Source organism: Triticum aestivum, chromosome 2B (genome assembly GCF_018294505.1).
Source record: "Triticum aestivum cultivar Chinese Spring chromosome 2B, IWGSC CS RefSeq v2.1, whole genome shotgun sequence".
Taxonomy (NCBI): Eukaryota; Viridiplantae; Streptophyta; class Magnoliopsida; order Poales; family Poaceae; genus Triticum; species Triticum aestivum.
The window spans coordinates 489,790,375-489,808,473 of NC_057798.1; the positions used below are offsets into that span (position 1 = coordinate 489,790,375).

Here is an 18,099-nt window from a genome sequence, read left to right on the forward strand (position 1 = left end):
AAGGCTCCGATCATATTCCGATGGCCATTCTTCTTCTCACCAACGACCAACATCAAGTACTGGTACTGTTAACAGCACCTGCACTAATCCACTGACAAATGGCGAAATTTGACTTGCCTGCACAAAACCACTGACAAATGGCGAGATTTGACTTGCCTTGGTGCTTCTAGAACCTCACGTGTAAAAGGAAAAAACACACACACACGCTAAGACTTGTCAGGGGCTGCATCTTCTTCTAATCGCATCACTGTGTCCCCTTCAAATGCCATCTTTTTAAGCAGCATGTACATCAGACATGTGAAATGTCAATCTGTTCATCTTTCAGCCTAGAAAGTGTCAGTCCGACAAGTGACAGCGACTCTACAAACCATTCCAAATTTCAGCGCAAAAAGAAAGTAACAGTTAGATAGATGCAAGAACATCTCATTGGTCGTGTATTTAGATGAACAAATCAAAACTACATGCATTACATTACATGGGGTGACTAAAATTCAAGTGTGCACTGGCGCCAAATTCGCCTTATAGAAGCTTTTCCTCCTGAAGAGATCCCCGAACTTGCGAAGGATCGGCCGCTTCTTCTTGCCGTTCATGGAGTGCTCCATGCCCACGTAGTGGCTCTCGTCGATGTGGTCGAACTCGTCGTCGTCGTAGTCGTCCATGGCCGCGTCCGCCGCCGCGGACTTGAGGTCTGCCATGTTGCTGAGCGACGCGAACATCCGGTCCTTGGGGTTCAGGCTCCCCATCCTCGCCGACTGCGAGTAGCCCACGCCCTTGAACTTGCCCGGCTCGCCGATCGAGTAGCTCCGCCCGCTCGGCGTCCTGGGCTTCTCCGCCATCCAGCGCCGCGACGCCGTCTCCGGCGTCCCCTTGGCGCTGGCGACGAGGCGCCCGTTCGGCAGGTGCTGCTGGTCGAAGCCGCACTCCGGCGCCACGGGCGCGGTCGTGGCCGCCGACACGGGGGTGCTGCACGCCGTCGTCGTCGTGGCGGCGAGCAGGCTGTTGAGCTCCTTGAGGCTGCCCTGCGCGGCGGCCTCGCTGACCTTGATGCACTCGTACTCCTGCCGGAGGCTCTGCAGCGCGCTCTCCTTCTCGGCGACGACGTCGTTGAGCCGCGCGTTCTCGACCCGGGCGAGCTCCAGCGACTCCTTGACGATGTTGGCCTCGCCGACGGCCTGCTTGAGGATGTCGCGGAGCCGGGCGTTCTCGTCGCGGATCACGCGCTGCGACTCCACCAGCTTGGTGTTCTCCTGCCGGGCCAGGTTCACCTCCTCCTCGGCCGCGCGCACGCACTCGAGGAACACGCGCTCCTTGTCGCCCCACGCGGCCGCCGACTCCTCGGCCTCGAGCCTGCACCGGTGCTGCTCCCGCAGCCTCGTCTCGGCGGCGGCCAGCTCCCCGCGCAGCCGCGCGGCCTCGGCATTGGCGGCCTCCAGCTCCGCCTGCGTGTCGGAGAGCCAGCGCTTGACCTGCTTGGCCTCCATGGTGACGTCGGAGAGCGCGAGGGACAGGTCGTCCAGCGCCTTCCGGCTCCTCTCCTCCCCCTGCATGGCCGTCCGGAGGTCGGTGCGCAGGGCCCTGATCTCCTCGTCCGCGCCGCCGAACATGAGGTCCTTGACGCTCCGCTGGTCCATGACGCCGCGCCGGGCCTCGAGGCTCCGGTTGCTCTGCTGCAGCGTGGCCATCTCCAGCTTGGCCTCCTCGAGGCTGATCTTGGTCTGCTCCAGCTGCTTCGTCTGGTATATGAGCGACTCGAGCATCTTGCGCTCCGACTCCTTGGCCCTCTCCACCTCCCGCTCCAGAAGCTGCACCTTCTCCGCGCCGCCATCCCTCCTCCTGAGCTCGTCGAGCTCCCGCACCGCCCGCGCCTTGTCTTCCCGCTCCGTCCTCAGCTCCTCCTCAAGCTGCACCACCCGATCCTTCTCACCCCGCTCCTTCTTGAGCTCTTCCTCCAGCTGCGCCACCCGCTGCTGCGCCGGCGTGGGCGTCGGCATCGCGCCTCCGCCGCCGGTGACGCCGCGACGTTTCTGCCGGACGGACAGTAGTAAACCAAGAACCACCGTTAAAACAGAGCACAAATAAAGCTGGCGATCGGCAAATGCTTCGAAGGTAACGCAAGGGAGAAATGAATTGGCGACAGCCGGTACGTACCTCCGGGGAGGGGGGCGCCTTGGAGGCGCCGGCGGTGGAGCGGCTGCGGTGGAACCGAGGGGACGGCTTGGGGGTGGAGGAGAGTGTAACGGACGAGGACGCCCTGAGCCCCGCCTCGAAGGACCCGGATCTGCACGGCGGAGAATCCCAGCTCAGCTCATGGAAACCGAATCGCGCAACTTACTAATATACACTATTGTAGTCAAACAGTAGTAAAAGAAGAGAGAGAGCCGCGCAAAAGAAGGATCTTATTGAGGCGGCGAGGGCGCGCATGGCCGCCGAGTGGAGTGGCCAGCGGTGCGGTGCTCACCTCGGCCTGGAGGAGAGCATCCCGGGCGGGCACGCGGGCGGCGCGGGGGCCGAGGGAAAAGAATTGGCGTGGCAGTGGCCGTGGCCGTGGCAGTGGCAGGGGAACCGAATTTTAGAAGAAGGCCCGGTGCAACATGGGCGCGATTAATAGTCGTAGGAGTACTTGCAGTTTGGATTAGGGGAGGATTGAGGTCATGGGTTAACAACGGAAATAGAGTGAGTTCTTGGAGTTGTACTAGTATATTGCTCTGCACCGTCGATTGGGAGGCTCTTGTCGGATTAGTTTAGTCGTAGGGCGCGGGCGAGGCCGCAAATGGCGGTCGTGGGTCGTGGGGCGGGGCGTGGGGGCAGGCCGGCGCCGGGGCGAGGAGTGGTCAACCCGCGGAAGTTTTCTTCTTGGTGTGTGTGGCCTGATTGGTGGGGTTTTTGGCTGGGTTTGAATTGATCGCATCGGACCACTGCGGTGACAGTGGCATGCCCGGGTGCGTGCCGACCGGCGCGTGGAGTAGTGGGGATTGTTGCACGAAGCATCGTGCATGGGTGCGGGTTGTTCGGGTCCTGACTCGTAAGTTTCTGCTGACTGACTGACTGACTGACTGACTGACTGGGTTGATTCGGTGGGGGCCGTGGGAAAATTCTGGTCTCACCTGAGGCGAGAGCCGCGTCTTGTTTGCTCGCTCCAGAGGTGGGATTTGGTGGGTCAGTCAGTCAGGTGCATAACGAAATCGGCATGTTGTGTTGATCACTGCGTGAACGGCGCCCGAATGGCCACAGGTGGAAAGAAACGACGCGTGTTGTGTTGATCCCCTCGTTAATTGCGAGCGATCAAATCATAACGAAATCGGCATGTCATGGTGTCAGCAGTTAACACTGCATAACCACGTACTACTACGTACTTGTAAGCCGTTTACGTCTTTCCACTTTTACATTGCCAGTAAAACCTTGGCTAAAAAACATGTGTCAGTGCATGCGAGGATTCTCCACGCGTGGAAATTCCAGATCCACGGCACCGGAAGTCCTGGGTTCCTCGACCTGAACGTTTCATTTTCACAACGGTTATACTACTACGTATACATGTTAGATGAGGCTCAGTTGACCCGCGATAGAGAAATAGAAGAGCATCCATGTGATTCTCGGAACCACAAGCCAACAATTTAGGTGTCAGTGTCAGAAGTAGACCTAGTTAAATACTCCCTCTGTCCCATAATATAAGAACATATTTTACACTAGTGTAATGTTGAAAACACTATTATATTATGGGACGGAGGGAGTAGATTCATCGAGATCATAGCTTGCTCCTCAAACATGGCCATCTCTTGAATATGATCGACTATCTCATGTTGAGCTTGTCCTTCTTTCTTGAAGAAAATAGACCTTATATTTAGGCAGAAGATATGCAGTCGTCCATCCTACGTCTTAAAAAAAGTATCGTTGATTTAGTAAAAAATTGTACTAAATCAATGACACTTATTTTAAGATGTACTACTATTACAATTTACACTAAATCAACGACACTTATTTTGAAATGGAGTGAGTACTATTATAAATCAACACGAAAGTTTAAACTTGCCAGCCACCCCTTTTCGATTTGAACTTGTCAGCCAACTCGCCTTGCTATGATAATTCCTCGTACCATCTTTTTAGCAGATTCCTCCTACCATGTTGGTCAGCCTGCGATCACCGTATATGAGAGCATCTCCAACAACTGTGCCACGCGCGGCGCGCTAATTTTTTTTTTGCAACGCGCTGATCGCCTATTTTTGCGCGACACGGAGCGCTTGCTCCAATGGCCGCTGCAAAGTCTAGCGCGTGCGAGCCGCTCCAGCAGCCGCTGCAAAAAACCTGCGCGCTCTTGTACAAACAACATATACACTACAAACACAACCAAAAAAATCAAACACAAACAAAATAAATCAACAATAAATGATTTAATTTCATTATTACAACTCAAACAAATAGATCATCTTCCAATACAATAAATAGTTCAACAATGAGATCCTTTTGAAAATCATGATGCTCTTGGCGGCCATTCCATGCCACCACTCCTCAATGAGATCCTTCTGAAAATCAGCATGCGTTTCGGCACGTCGAATGGCATGATAGGAGGCAACAAAACGGACCACCCTAGCAGCCGTCCGCCGCACTCGTACCGGATGTCTCAAGAGCTCATACTGAGAGTAGTCTAAATTTTGGCCATGCTCATTCTCGATGATCATGTTGTGCATGATCACACAAACGTGCATGATGTACCAAAGCATCTTTTGATCCAAAAATCTAGCCGGTCCTCTCACAATAGCAAATTGGGCTTGCAATATCCAGAAAACTCTCTCACATCTTTTCTAGCCGCCGCCTGAGCATTGTGAAAATCAAGATTTTCCTTACCTTCCGATTTTTTCAACGGCTTCACAAATGTTTGCCACTTTGGATAAATGCCATTCGCAAGATAGTAGTCATAGATCCAAGTCTCTTGATGGGCCACCACTTCAAGGATTATAGTGGAACCCTTTTTTGACAGTGAAATTGCCCATGCCATGCCTTAGGACAATTCTTCCAACTCCAATGCATGCTATCTATTGAGCCAAGCATACCTGGGAATCCGCGAGCTTTTTTCATCTCCAATAGCCTTGCGGTGTCTTCAGCATTGGGAGATCTCAAATACTCCTGCCCAAACACTTGCACAGTTCCAACCGCGAAGCGCTTGACACACATGATGACTTGACTCTCACCCATGGCCACCATGGTCAAGTGATCATTAACTAGATCAACGTGGATACCGTATGCCAACATACGCAAAGCGGCTGTCACCTTTTGAAAGGTGCTATGCCTGAGCTCTCCGACGACATTCCTCCTTTGCTGAAAAAAACTGGTCATGTCTCGCTAGTTTCTCTGCAATGCGTCTGAACAACTCGGTGCTCATCCTAAACCGGCGCCGCAAAATAGTGCCTGATCAATCTGTTGTCGGCATCGATCCTATCCCTCCAAATTTTCTGCCAACCCATAACCGAACCACCGTGCTTCAGTTTTTTACTGATGTGCATAGCTAGGATCATTGCAAGATCCTCCTCCTCTTCAGTATCAAATTCTTCTTCCGAAGACTCATATGACGAACTCATCTACAATGTTCAAACTAGGCAACAAAAACCACAAATAACACACACCAAATTCATGTAAAAAATGTGAAGTTGAAAGCAATACATACTTTGCAAGCGTTTTGTCGAACACCTTGTGGGCGTCGAGCGGCAGTGGGCGGCCGGGCGCTGTTCGTCGGAGGAATGGCGCGCGCGAGGAGCGGCGGCGCCCGGAGGGAGAAAGAGGAAGCGGCGGCGGCGGCAGCGCGGGGATAGGCCGGGGAAGCGCCGAAATGGTCGCTGGATAGGCCGGGGTGGTGCGGCGACGGCGCTAGCGCCTGGGTCGGGGTAGGTGGTAGTGGCGAGCGGGCGCTCGAGTGTGCGGCGCGCGGTAGCGGGCGCAATAAATAAACGGCGTGCGATCGTTATTGCGTGTTATTGCGTGTTCGCTGGAGTTTGGTTAGCAATTGCGCGCTAAAATCCATAAATTTACGGCGCGACGCTTATATAGGATGGCTGTTGGAGATGGTCTGACGGAGTTGGCATGTTTAAAAGGCAGCACCCGCGTACCCAGAACTCGTCAACACAAAACTCATCAGATCACCGTATATGAGCTGCAACCAACATGCATCGAGGAGACGGTGAGGTGAGCCATGTTGGCACTTGGCGGCTGAAACTTCCGGCGTCGTCAGCACGGTGTGCAGAGTCAGCGGTTGCTTCCCGAGCCCTGTTCCTGGCTTTAGCGTGTTTGGCGTGGAACTACCCCGTATTTGAACCGGGAACGGCAACCCAAGTGCAGAGACCAAGATCGTGTTTTTCTCGCAGTCGCAGCAAACTGAAGGCTTGAAGCTACCAATCATACGTGCACACGGACGTTTCAGAAACCTGTAGTAGTGGTTCGGCAGTGTCCGGTCTCACGCGCATGGCGTGCTCCTTCAGGTGTTGGACTTGGCCTGCCCCAACCGGACGTCAGACCCCATGGTTCTTTGCATACCGATCGTGTGTTCGTTTGTTTGCAGGTACTGTATCATTAACGTTCCTACGAACCTGTGCACGGGGAAGCAGTACTTGCTGTCGAGAGAACTAGTCAAGAGTTTAAGTCTGTTCTCGAGTTTTTCACCCCAGTGGTAGTAGTAGGACTATTGGGAGTATATTTCCCGTACTGCACTAGTTTTCCATATTTTTAGAATCATTCTGAATTGGTTAATTTTTTGTGGGAATCATTCTGCATTAGTTAATTTTTTGAGGGAATCATTCTGCATTACTCTCTCCGTTCTTAAATATTTGTCTTTTTAGAGATTTCAACAAATGACTACATACGGAGCAAAATGAGTGAATTTTCACTCTAAAATATGTCTATATACATACGTATGTGTTAGTCCATTTGAAATCTCTAAAAAGACAAATATTTAAAAAGGGAAGGAGTAGTTTTTTAGGCAATCATTCTGCATTAGCTTTTCTTTAGCACAATCCACTGAGCTTATTAATTAATGATCACATTTAGACAGTCCGTCGCAATGAGCAACCTCTGAAGATTCAAGTTCATATCCAACGCAATGCCTTCGTGACATGGAATAGCTTCCAGGGGTGCAGGATCTGTGGCTCCCGGTAGCGCTGAAGCACTCAAGTATAAACCTTGGTCATCCCTGCATACCGCAACAGTTGTACCAATTAAGCTAGACCTAGAAATTCCATCGTCCACATTGATTTTGACGATTCCAGCAGCCGGTAATTTCAAGGCCAAAGAGTTACCCACCAGCGTCACATGCGATGTTCGTTTCACTTGCAGTTTTTTCAGCTCATCAAGTTCATAGATATACCGAGCCACAAATTCATGTGTAGCAAAAGGAGTTTGAAAAATACCCTCATAGTGCTCATATGTTGTGGACTCGAACATAAAAAAGAAACATGACATGGAGTTTGGTTCAGTCGTCACCATTTGCTCCATCAAATCCCCATCAACCAACAGGCGTGTCTATGTGCCGCTTATTGCGAGGCGCATGGTTACCTCGCGTACAGGCGCCGGTTGTGGGCCAGCCCAGTAGGACGGGACTCGTCCTGCTGCCAAATATCTTGTATTTCTCCTTTTAATTTTGTTTATATTTTAAATTAACTACATATATATTTTAAGAACTTAAATTTACTTAAGAAACTTTAAAACACGAATTTGAAAAATGTTAACATAGTGTAAAAATATTGTTAGCGCAGTTTTAAAAAATATTGACAACTTAAAAAAATAGTGATAATGAAAAAATGTTCACACATTTCGAAAAACAATTGTGCAATTTTATATATAAAATGTGTATACAATCTAAGAAAATGTTGCTTCATGTATTTTTTTTGTTGCATTAAACAAATGTACATCACATTTGATGGAAAAACTGCCGTGTTTGAAAAATGTTCGTGACTTTAAAAAAACGATATAGCTGTAAAAAAGATGTTCGCGTAGGTTCAATTTTTTTTGTTTTTAATAAGAAAATGTAAGAAGATATTCATGTGTTTTCAAAAATTGCCCGTGATTTTTTTACAATGTAAAAACATGTTCACGTAGCTTTTAAAAAAAATACTGTCATTTTAAAATGTACAACCTATATTTGGAAAAAAGTGTTACCATGTATTAAAAAGTGTTCAAAACTTGTATTTTTTTATATGAAATGTGCATCGCGTATAATAAAAATGTCTGGCGTTTATCAGAAAAATATATCACGTGTGCTCCAAAAATGTTCATTGTGTACTGAGAAAAGAAATTAGACATGTTTTTGAAAACTGAAACAAATAAACCCGACAAAGAAACTGAAAGAAAACCGAAGAAAACGAAGAAAACCAAAAAGGAAACAAGGAAAGCCATAGTATAGCAGAGAAAGAAAAAAACATTGACAAAACAAAGAAACCAAGGTAAAAAAATGATGAAACAAGTGAGAAAAAATCAGAGCGATTGAACCCTAGAGCGGTCGCTACAAGCCGGAACGAAGCGGACCTACACGCACAGCGAGCACCCGCGCTAAAATGGGGCAGCCCGCTATTGTCGCCCGTAGGCAATTCGTATTAGGAATCATGTTTTTTTTTCTGTCGAAACAACACACTTTATTTATTCATGGAAGTTTAAAGGAATACAAAGGTTACTAAGAGGGTTAGAGAGCCAAAGATGACGTCCCATTCCCAAGCTAGTAGCCATTCTTGCAATATTATGAGCGGCTCTCAACCCTTTTGTGACTCTCAGACAGTCGGTGGCGATGAAGATCTTGTGCAAAGCCAAATCTTCTGCCAGAGCTTAAGCTTCCCTACACGCATAAGCTTCGAGAGTTTCTGGATCAAGTGCAGCCTCATATACCACAGCCGATGCTCCAAGGAATATGCCATGGTCATCACTGCATATGACCCCCACCGCACCTTGGTTTGCTGTCTTGGCCATAGAAGCATCAACATTTAATTTAGCGAAGCCTGTAGGTGGGGGCTTCCAGGCTGCTGGTGACATGGTGCTAGCTGAAGGGTTGTGGCTGCAAGCAAGTGCATTTGAGCCACGAACTTCATCAAGGTACCTGCAAATAAAATAGGTGAGTTGAGAGGGGACTCTGAAACTCCTCTTCGTGGATCGCTTTTCTCCTTGCCCACCAGATTATCCATAGGGTGACAAGGACCTTGACAAGTTGTTCGTGCTTGAGTGTATTGACCAAATTAAAAAGCCATAGCTTTGCATTGGGAGTTTCTTCACCAACCAGTGGAATGATAACACCATATTCCGTGAAAGACCAAACCAGTCTCGCTGAAGGAAATATGCCCTAGAGGCAATAATAAAGTTGTTATTTTATATTTCCTTATTTCATGATAAATGTTTATTATTCATGCTAGAATTGTATTGACCGGAAACTTGATACATGTGTGGATACATAGACAAAACACCGTGTCCCTAGTAAGCCTCTACTAGACTAGCTCGTTGATCAAAGATGGTTAAGTTTCCTAACCATAGACATGTATTGTAATTTGATGAACGAGATCACATCATTGGGAGAATGACGTGATGGACAAGACCCATCCGTTAGCTTAGCATAATGATCGTTCAATTTTATTGCTATTGCTTTCTTCATGTCAAATACATATTCCTTCGACTATGAGATTATGCAACTCTCGAATACCGGAGGAATGCCTTTTGTGCTATCTAACGTCACAACGTAACTGGGTGATTTTAAAGGTGCTCTACAGGTATCTCCAAAGATGTTTGTTGAGTTGGCATAGATCAAGATTATGATTTGTCACTCCGAGTATCGGAGAGGTATCTCTGGGCCCTCTCGGTAATACACATCATAAGAAGCCTTGCAAGCAAAGTGACTAATGAGTTAGTTGCAGGATAATGTATTACGGAACAAGTAAAGAGACTTGCCGATAACGAGATTGAACTAGGTATGAAGATATCAATGATTGAATCTCGGACAAGTAACATACCGATGACAAAGGGAATAACGTATGTTGTCATAACAGTTCGACCGATAAAGATCTTCGTAGAATATGTGGGAGCCAATATGAGCATCCAGGTTCCGCTATCTTTTATTGACCAGAGATGTGTCTTGGTCATGTCTACATAGTTCTCGAACCCATAAGGTCCGCACGCTTAACGTTCGTTGACGATATAATATTATATGAGTTATGTATGTTGGTGACCGAATGTTGTTCGGAGTCCCGGATAAGATCACAGACATGACGAGGAGCTTCAGAATGGTCCCGAGCTAAAGATTGATATATGTGATAACAGTGTTTGGTGTCCGGAAGGGTTCCGGAATTCACCGGAAGGGGTTCCGGATGTTTCCCGAAATTTTTGGGTATGAGAACACTTTATTTGGGCCAAAGGGGAAAGCCCACAAGGTCCAGGGGCCAGACATCGGGGTACCTGGCGTCTGGGTCCAGACGCCGGGAACCATGGCGTCTGGTCCTGGAGTCTGAGAAGGACTCTTGCCTTTTGGGTAAAACTGACTTTGAGGAGGCTTTTACTCCAAGTTTCGACCCCAAGGCTCAACATATAAATAGAGGGGCAGTGCTAGCACCCAAGACACATCAAGGTTCACCAAGCCATGTGCCAGCAACCCTGTCCCCTCTAGTTTATCCTCCATCTAGTTTCTGTAGTGCTTGGCGAAGCCCTGCGGAGATTATTCTTTGATATGTCTCCATCGTATCTATAATTTTTGATTGTTTCATGCCAATATTATACAAGTTTTACATACTTTTGGCAACTTTTTATATGATTTGTTTGGACTAACTTACTTATCTAGTGCCTAGTGCCAATTACTGTTTGTTGCCTGCTTTTGTATCGCAGAAAATCCCTATCAAACAAAGTCCAAACGTGATGCAACTCCACGGAGAATTATTTTGAGATGTTTGTGATTTTTGGGAGTTGGAATCACCGCAAACGGAGGCCCGTGGTGGGCACAACCCACCAGGGCGCGCCAGAGGAGCCAAGCGTGGCGTGGTGGGTTGTGCCCACCTCATACATCGGTTGGAGATGTACCTCGGGCGCAAGGAAGCTTATATCAGGAAAAAAATTGTGTAAAACGATCAGCGCAATTAGAGTTATGGATCTTCGGGAACATAATAAATGGTTTTCAGCCAGATCTGGGGAGCGCGAAACAGAAGAGAAAAGAGAGGGAGATCCAATCTCGGAGGGGCTCCCGCCCCTCTGCCGCCATGGAGACCAAGGACCAGAGGGGGAACTCCCCTCCCATCTAGGGGGAAGACCAAGGAAGAAGAAGAAGGAGGGGGGCTCTCTCCCCCTCGCTTCCGATGGCGCTGGAGTGCCGTTGGGGCAAGGACCGTGACGGCGATCTACATCAACAATCTTGCTACTATCAACACCAATGCTCTCTCCCTCTATGCAACGGTGTAACACCTCTTCCCCCCCGCTTTAATCTGTACTTAAACATGGTGCTCAACTCCATATATTATTTCCCAATGATCTATGGTTATCCTATGATGTTTGAGTAGATCCGTTTTGTCCTATGGGTTAATCATGATCTTGGTTGGTATGATTGTATATTTTATTTATGGTGCTGTCCTACGGTGCCCTCCATCTCATGCAAACGTGAGGGCCCCCCGCTGTAGGGTGTTGCAATATGTTCATGGTTCACTTACGGTGGGTTGCGGGAGTGACAGAAACTTAAACCCGAGTAGGTGGGGTATGACGTATGGGAGTAAAGAGGACTTGATACTTAATGCTATGGTTGGGTTTCACGACCTTAATGATCTTTAGTAGTTGCGGATGCTTGCTAGAGTTCCAATCATAAGTGCATATGATCCAAGTAGAGAAAGTATTTTAGCTCATGCCTCTCCCTCATATAAAATTACAAGAATGATTACCGGTACTTGTAATCGATTGCCTAGGGACAAATGACTTTCTTGTTTATAAAAGCTATCTACTTTTATTACCTTGCAATTTATTCTTAGTTTTATTCTTGCAAAGTACTCGTAGTTTTATTCTCGCAAAATAGTTTCATACTTGTTTTAGGTAAAGCAAACATCAAGCGTGCGTAGATTTGTATCGATGGTCGATAGAACTTGAGGGAATATTTGTTCTACCTTTATCTCCTCGTTGGGTTCGACACTCTTACTTATCGAAAGAGGCTACACTTGATCCTCTATACTTGTGGGTTATCAAGACCTTTTTCTAGCACCGTTGCCGGGAAGCAATATCGTGGGGTGAATATTCTCATGTGTGCTTGTTTGCTTTATCACTAAGTAGTTTTCATTTCCTGTTCTAAGTTGTTCTCTATCTTTAGTTATGGATATGGAACACAAAACATAAAAAAATAGTTGTACTTGCTACTCATGGAGATGGGGAATCTCCTAAAATCCTCGATGCTCGTTATATAAAAGATATTATGCACTACTTTGATATTCCTGAGAAAACCCCATTCAACTATATAATGGGAGTAACATTGGATCAACGTGAATACTTTAGGGATTATCGCTTGACAAAAAAGGGAAACTTTTATGGGATCAAATTTATATGTTGCATTGGTATGCTCGGGATTTATGCTTGAGATATGATTATACTTGTTGCTCTAGGATGAATGCTCCACACCTTCCATTTTCATGTGATTTTAATGATAATGAAACCTTGGCTTCTTATGCTAGAGGTATATATGATTATTATGATGTGGCGCGAATAGAAGAATTTGTTGCTTTTAAGGGTGCTTATGAAATTGAATCTTTGTTTGAAAAGTTTGAAGGTTTTGATGATGATGTTTATAGGCCTGAAAATTTTGCCATCCTTAAATATTGCTATGATAATTATAAATTCAATTCTGATATTGATGCATTTATTGAGAAAGTCTCCGCTATCCAAGAAGAAACTAATATTTTGCAGGAGTCTATGGAAGAAGGAATTGATGAAACTGTGAGCTCATCGGATGAAAAAGATGACGAGGAGAGCGAAGAACAAGAGGAGGAAGAACGGATTAGCTACCCGTTCCTGCCTTATAATGAGAGTAACCCTCCAACTCATACACTATTTAATGCCCCTTCGTTCTTACCGAAGGACGAATGCTATGATAATTGCTATGATCTCGTTGATTCATTTGAAATATCCCTTTTTGATGAACTTGATGCTTGTTATGCTGTGGCCAAGATGCCAATATGAATTATGCTTATGGAGATGAACTTACTATAGTTCCTTATGTTAAGAATGAAATTGTTGCTATTGCACCACACATGATAGTCCTATTATCTTTTTGAATTCTCCAAACTACACTATATCGGAGAAGTTTGCTCTTATTAAGAATTATGTTGATGGGTTGCATTTTACCGTTGCACATGATGATTTTGATGAATGTAATATGCATGTGCTTGCTGCTCCTACTTGCAATTATTATGATAGAGGAACTACATCTCTGCCTCTTTATGTTTCCAACACGATAAAATTGCAAAAAACTACTTATGCTATGTATTGACTTTTACTTGATGTTCATGAATTGTTCTTGTATGACATGCCAATGCATAGGAAGAGAGTTAGAATTCTTCATTGCTTGATATATGTTTCTTTGTGCTCACTACTAAATGCCAAATCATTGTTAATTAAAATTGGCTTTGATATACCTTGGGATCCGGGTGGATCCATTACTTGAGCACTTTATGCCTAGCTTAATGGCTTTAAAGAAAGCGCTACCAGGGAGACAACCCGGAAGTTTTAGAGAGTCATTTATTTCTGTTGAGTGCTTTTATAAAGTTAAAACTTCACTAAAATAAAAGTGAAAGTGAGAGGGACGAGCATTGTGAAAGTGAGAGCTAGTCTTGAACTTTGTTCATGCCCATGGAAACTTTGTGAATCTCAAATTACAGAAACTTTTTAACAAAAATAATTACCCCCTTGTACAATTCCATTGTATTATAAAAATAATGTGCCAAGATTTTCCTTTAGGATGGGTAGATTGCTTGTTGGTTTGTGCGGTGCAAAACAAAAACTTTGGTTGTAGTGCACGATTTTACATTTTTTACTGGAAGATCAAATGGTTCTGAAACTTTTTGAACTGTCTTTCTACACAAAATGTTTTTTTCCTAATTTTCTCAGAATTTTTAGAGTTACAGAAGTATGGTGGATGTTCAAATCTTTACAGACTGTCCTCTTTTCACAGATTGCTGTTATAGCTTCATTATTTGCGTATGTTTGAATTCTTGTTGAAGCCTCCTGACTTTCGGCCATAGAATTGTGATTGCATACAGTGGATAATGTTTGTTTATAATTATACAATAATATTGCAGCAGTACATTATGATATTTCATTGCCATTTTCACTAACCCCGCCACTAAAAGTTTATTTAAGTTTTGTGTGGATTATGTGTTCGAAGATCGAGGAGGTCTCGATATGAGGAGAAGGAGGAGAGGAAAGAGCTCAAGCTTGGGGATGCCCAAGGCAGCCCAAGTAAATATTCAAGGAGACTCAAGCGTCTAAGCTTGGGGATGCCCCGTAAGGCATCCCATCTTTCTTCAACAAGTATCAGTATGTTTTTGGATTCGTTTCGTTCATATGATATGTGCAAATATTGGAGCATCTTTTGCATTTAGTTTTCACTTTGCTTTTATGCACCATGCTGGTATGAGATAGTCCATGGTTGATTTATAGAATGCTCATTGCACTTCACTTATATCTTTTGAGTATGGCGTTATAGAATGCTTCATGTGCTTCACTTAAATCATTTGAATTTTGGATTGCCTGTTTCTCTTCACATAGAAAATCAATGTTCGTAGAATGCTCTTTTGCTCCACTTATATTTGTTAGAGCATGGTCTTTTGTAGAAAGAATTGAACTGTCATGCTTCACTTATATCTATTTAGAGAGTCAACAGGAATTGATCAATTGCATGGTTAGTCATAAAATCCTACATAAAACTTATGGATCACTGGATATGATATGTTTGATTCCTTGCAATAGTTTTGTGATATAGAGATGATAAATATGTGGGAAGTACTAGTAAACGGTTGTGGTTAAGTAAGAATATTGGTGTTAAGGTTTGTGATTCTCGAAGCATGCACGTATAGTCTCTCGTTATGCTATGAAAGTTGGAGCGCACTTTATCCTTGATTATCTTCCTTATGAGTGGCGGTCAGGGACGAGCGATGGTCTTTTCCTACCAATATATCCCCCTAGGGGCATGCGTAGTAATACTTTGCTTCGAGGGCTAATAAACTTTTGCAATAAGTATATGAGTTCTTTATGACTAATGTGAGTCCATGGATTATACGCACTCTTACCTTTCCGCAATTTGCTAGCCTCTACGGTACCGTGCATTGCCCTTTCTCACCTCGAGACATGGTGCAAACTTCGCCGGTGCATCCAAACCCCGTGATATGACACGCTCTATCACACATAAGCCTTATTATATCTTCCTCAAAACAGCCACCATACCTACCTATTATGGTTTTTCCATGGCCACTCCGAGATATATTGCCATGCAACTTCCATCGCTTCCGTTTGATGACTTGAGCATTCATTGTCATATTGCTTTGCATGATCATGTAGCTGACATAGTAGTTGTGGCTCAGCCACCGTGCATCATTTTTCATACATGTTACGCTAGATCATCTGTCAGAGGCATTCATATAGAGTCATATTTTGTTATAGGTATCGATTTGCAATTTTTATTCCTTTTGAGTTATAAGTAAATAGAAGTGTGATGATCATCATTTTTAGAACAGTGCCCTAGTGAGGAAAGGATGATGGAGACTATGATTCCCCCACAAGTCGGGATGAGACTTCGGACAATGAGAGAAAAAAAGAAAAAAAGGAAGATAATAAAAGAGAAAATAATAATAATAAAAAATAAACAAAGAGAGAAGGGGCATTGTTCGTATCCTTACCACACTTGTGCTTCAAAGTAGCACCATGTTTTCATATGGAGAGTCTCATATGTTGTCACTTTTGTATACTAGTGGGAATATTTCATTATAGGATTAGATGCACACCCACTAAGTTTTCATATGGAGCTTTCATACACTTATAGCTCTTAGTGCATCCGTTGCATGGCAATCCCTACTCCCTGCATTGATATCAATTGATGGGCATCTCCATAGCCCGTTGGTTAGCTGCGTCGATGTGAGACTTCCTTATTTTTTGTCTTCTCTATATTTACTCCTATTATCATACTCTATTCCACCGATAGTGCTATATCCATGGCTTGCGCTCATGTACTGCGTGAGGGTTAAAAATGCTGAAGCACGTTAAAAGTATGAACCAATTGCTTGGCTGACACCGGGGTAGTACATGATTTATACTTTGAGCTGAGAAGACAAAGCATGACAAGGCTATATGATTTTGTAGGAATAACATTCTTTAGCATTTCATATTCTGAAAGACATGATTTTTTGTTGGGATGCCTGAATATTGATGTCTTTATGTCAAATTATAGACTACTGCTTTGAATCACTTATGTATTAATATTCATGCCATGACTAGACATATGATTAAGTTTATGTTAGGTAGCATTCCACATCAAAAATTATCTTTTTTATCATTTACCTACTCAAGAACGAGCAGGAATTAAGCTTGGGGATGCTGATATGTATCCGTTGTATCTATAATTTTTGATTGTTTCATGCCTATATTATACAAGTTTTACATACTTTTGGCAACTTTTTATATGATTTGTTTGGACTAACTTACTTATCTAGTGCCTAGTGTCAGTTCCTGTTTGTTGCCTGTTTTTGTATCACAGAAAATCCATATCAAACAAAGTCCAAATGTGATGCAACTCCACGGATAATTATTTTGGAATATTTGTGATTTTGGGAGTTGGAATCACCGAAACGGAGGCCCGTGGTGGGCACAACCCACCAGGGCGCGCCAGAGGAGCCAGGCGTGGCGTGGTGGGTTGTGCCCACCTCCTACGTCGGTTGGAGCTGTACTTCAGGCGCAAGGAAGCTTATATCAGGAAAAAAATCGTGTAAAAAGATCAGCGCAATCGGAGTTACGGATCTCCGGGAATATAAGAAACGGTTTTCGGCCAGATCTGGGGAGCGTGAAACAGAAGAGAAAATAGAGGGAGATCCAACCTAGGAGGGGCTCCCGCCCCTTCACCACCATGGAGACCAAGGACCAGAGGGACTCTCCTCCCATGTAGGGGGGAGGCCAAGGAAGAATAAAAAGGAGGGGGGCTCTCTCCCCCTCACTTCTGGTGCCGCCGGAGTGCCGTTGGGGCAAGGATCGTGACGACGATCTACACCAACAATCTTGCTACCGTCAATACCAACTCTCTCCCCTCTATGCAGCAGTGTAACACCTCTTCCCCCCGCTGTAATCTCTACTTAAACATGGTGCTCAACTCCATATATTATTTCCCAATGATCTATGGTTATCCTATGATGTTTGAGTAGATCCGTTTTGTCCTATGGGTTAATCGTGATCTTGGTTGGTATGATTGTATATTTTATTTATGGTTCTATCCTACGGTGCCCTCCGTCTCGCACAAACGTGAGGGGGGGGGGGCACTGTAGGGTGTTGCAATATGTTCATGGTTCACTTACGGCGGGTTGCGAGAGTGAAAGAAACTTAAACCTGAGTAGGTGGGGTATGACGTATGGGAGTAAAGAGGACTTGATACTTAATGCTATGGTTGGGTTTCATGACCTTAATGACATTTAGTAGTTGCGGATGCTTGCTAGAGCTCCAACCATAAGTGCATATAATCCAAGTAGAGGAAGTATGTTAGCTCATGCCTCCCCCTCATATAAAATTACAAGAATGATTACCAGTACTTGTTGTCAATTGCCTAGGGACAAATTACTTTCTTTTTGATAAAAGCTATCTACTTTTATTACCTTGCAATTTATTCTTAGTTTTATTCTTGCAAAGTACTCGTAGTTTTATTCTTGCAAAATAGTTTCATACTTGTTTTAGGTAAAGCAAACATCAAGCATGCGTAGAGTTGTATCGATGGTCGATAGAACTTGAGGGAATATTTGTTCTACCTTTAGCTCCTCGTTGGGTTCGACATTCTTATTTATTGAAAGAGGCTACAATAGATCCCCTATACTTGTGGGTTATCATTCTTCATCACCAACCGTCAGCACGCCGTCGTGCTGCCGGAACTCATCTACT

General features: G+C 44.9%; 1 protein-coding gene across 1 annotated transcript; it reads right to left on the reverse strand.

Moving 5' to 3' along the window:
- Positions 1-377: 377 nt before the first annotated feature.
- On the reverse strand, positions 378-2,697 carry LOC123045622 (WEB family protein At4g27595, chloroplastic). The gene is made up of 3 exons (XM_044468745.1): positions 2,459-2,697; positions 2,149-2,278; positions 378-2,024 (listed from the first exon to the last, which is right to left on the reverse strand). Exons 1-3 carry the CDS (start codon positions 2,476-2,478, stop codon positions 492-494), a joined length of 1,683 nt encoding a protein of 560 aa, XP_044324680.1. The 5' UTR covers positions 2,479-2,697; the 3' UTR covers positions 378-491.
- Between the last annotated feature and the right edge of the window lie 15,402 nt (positions 2,698-18,099).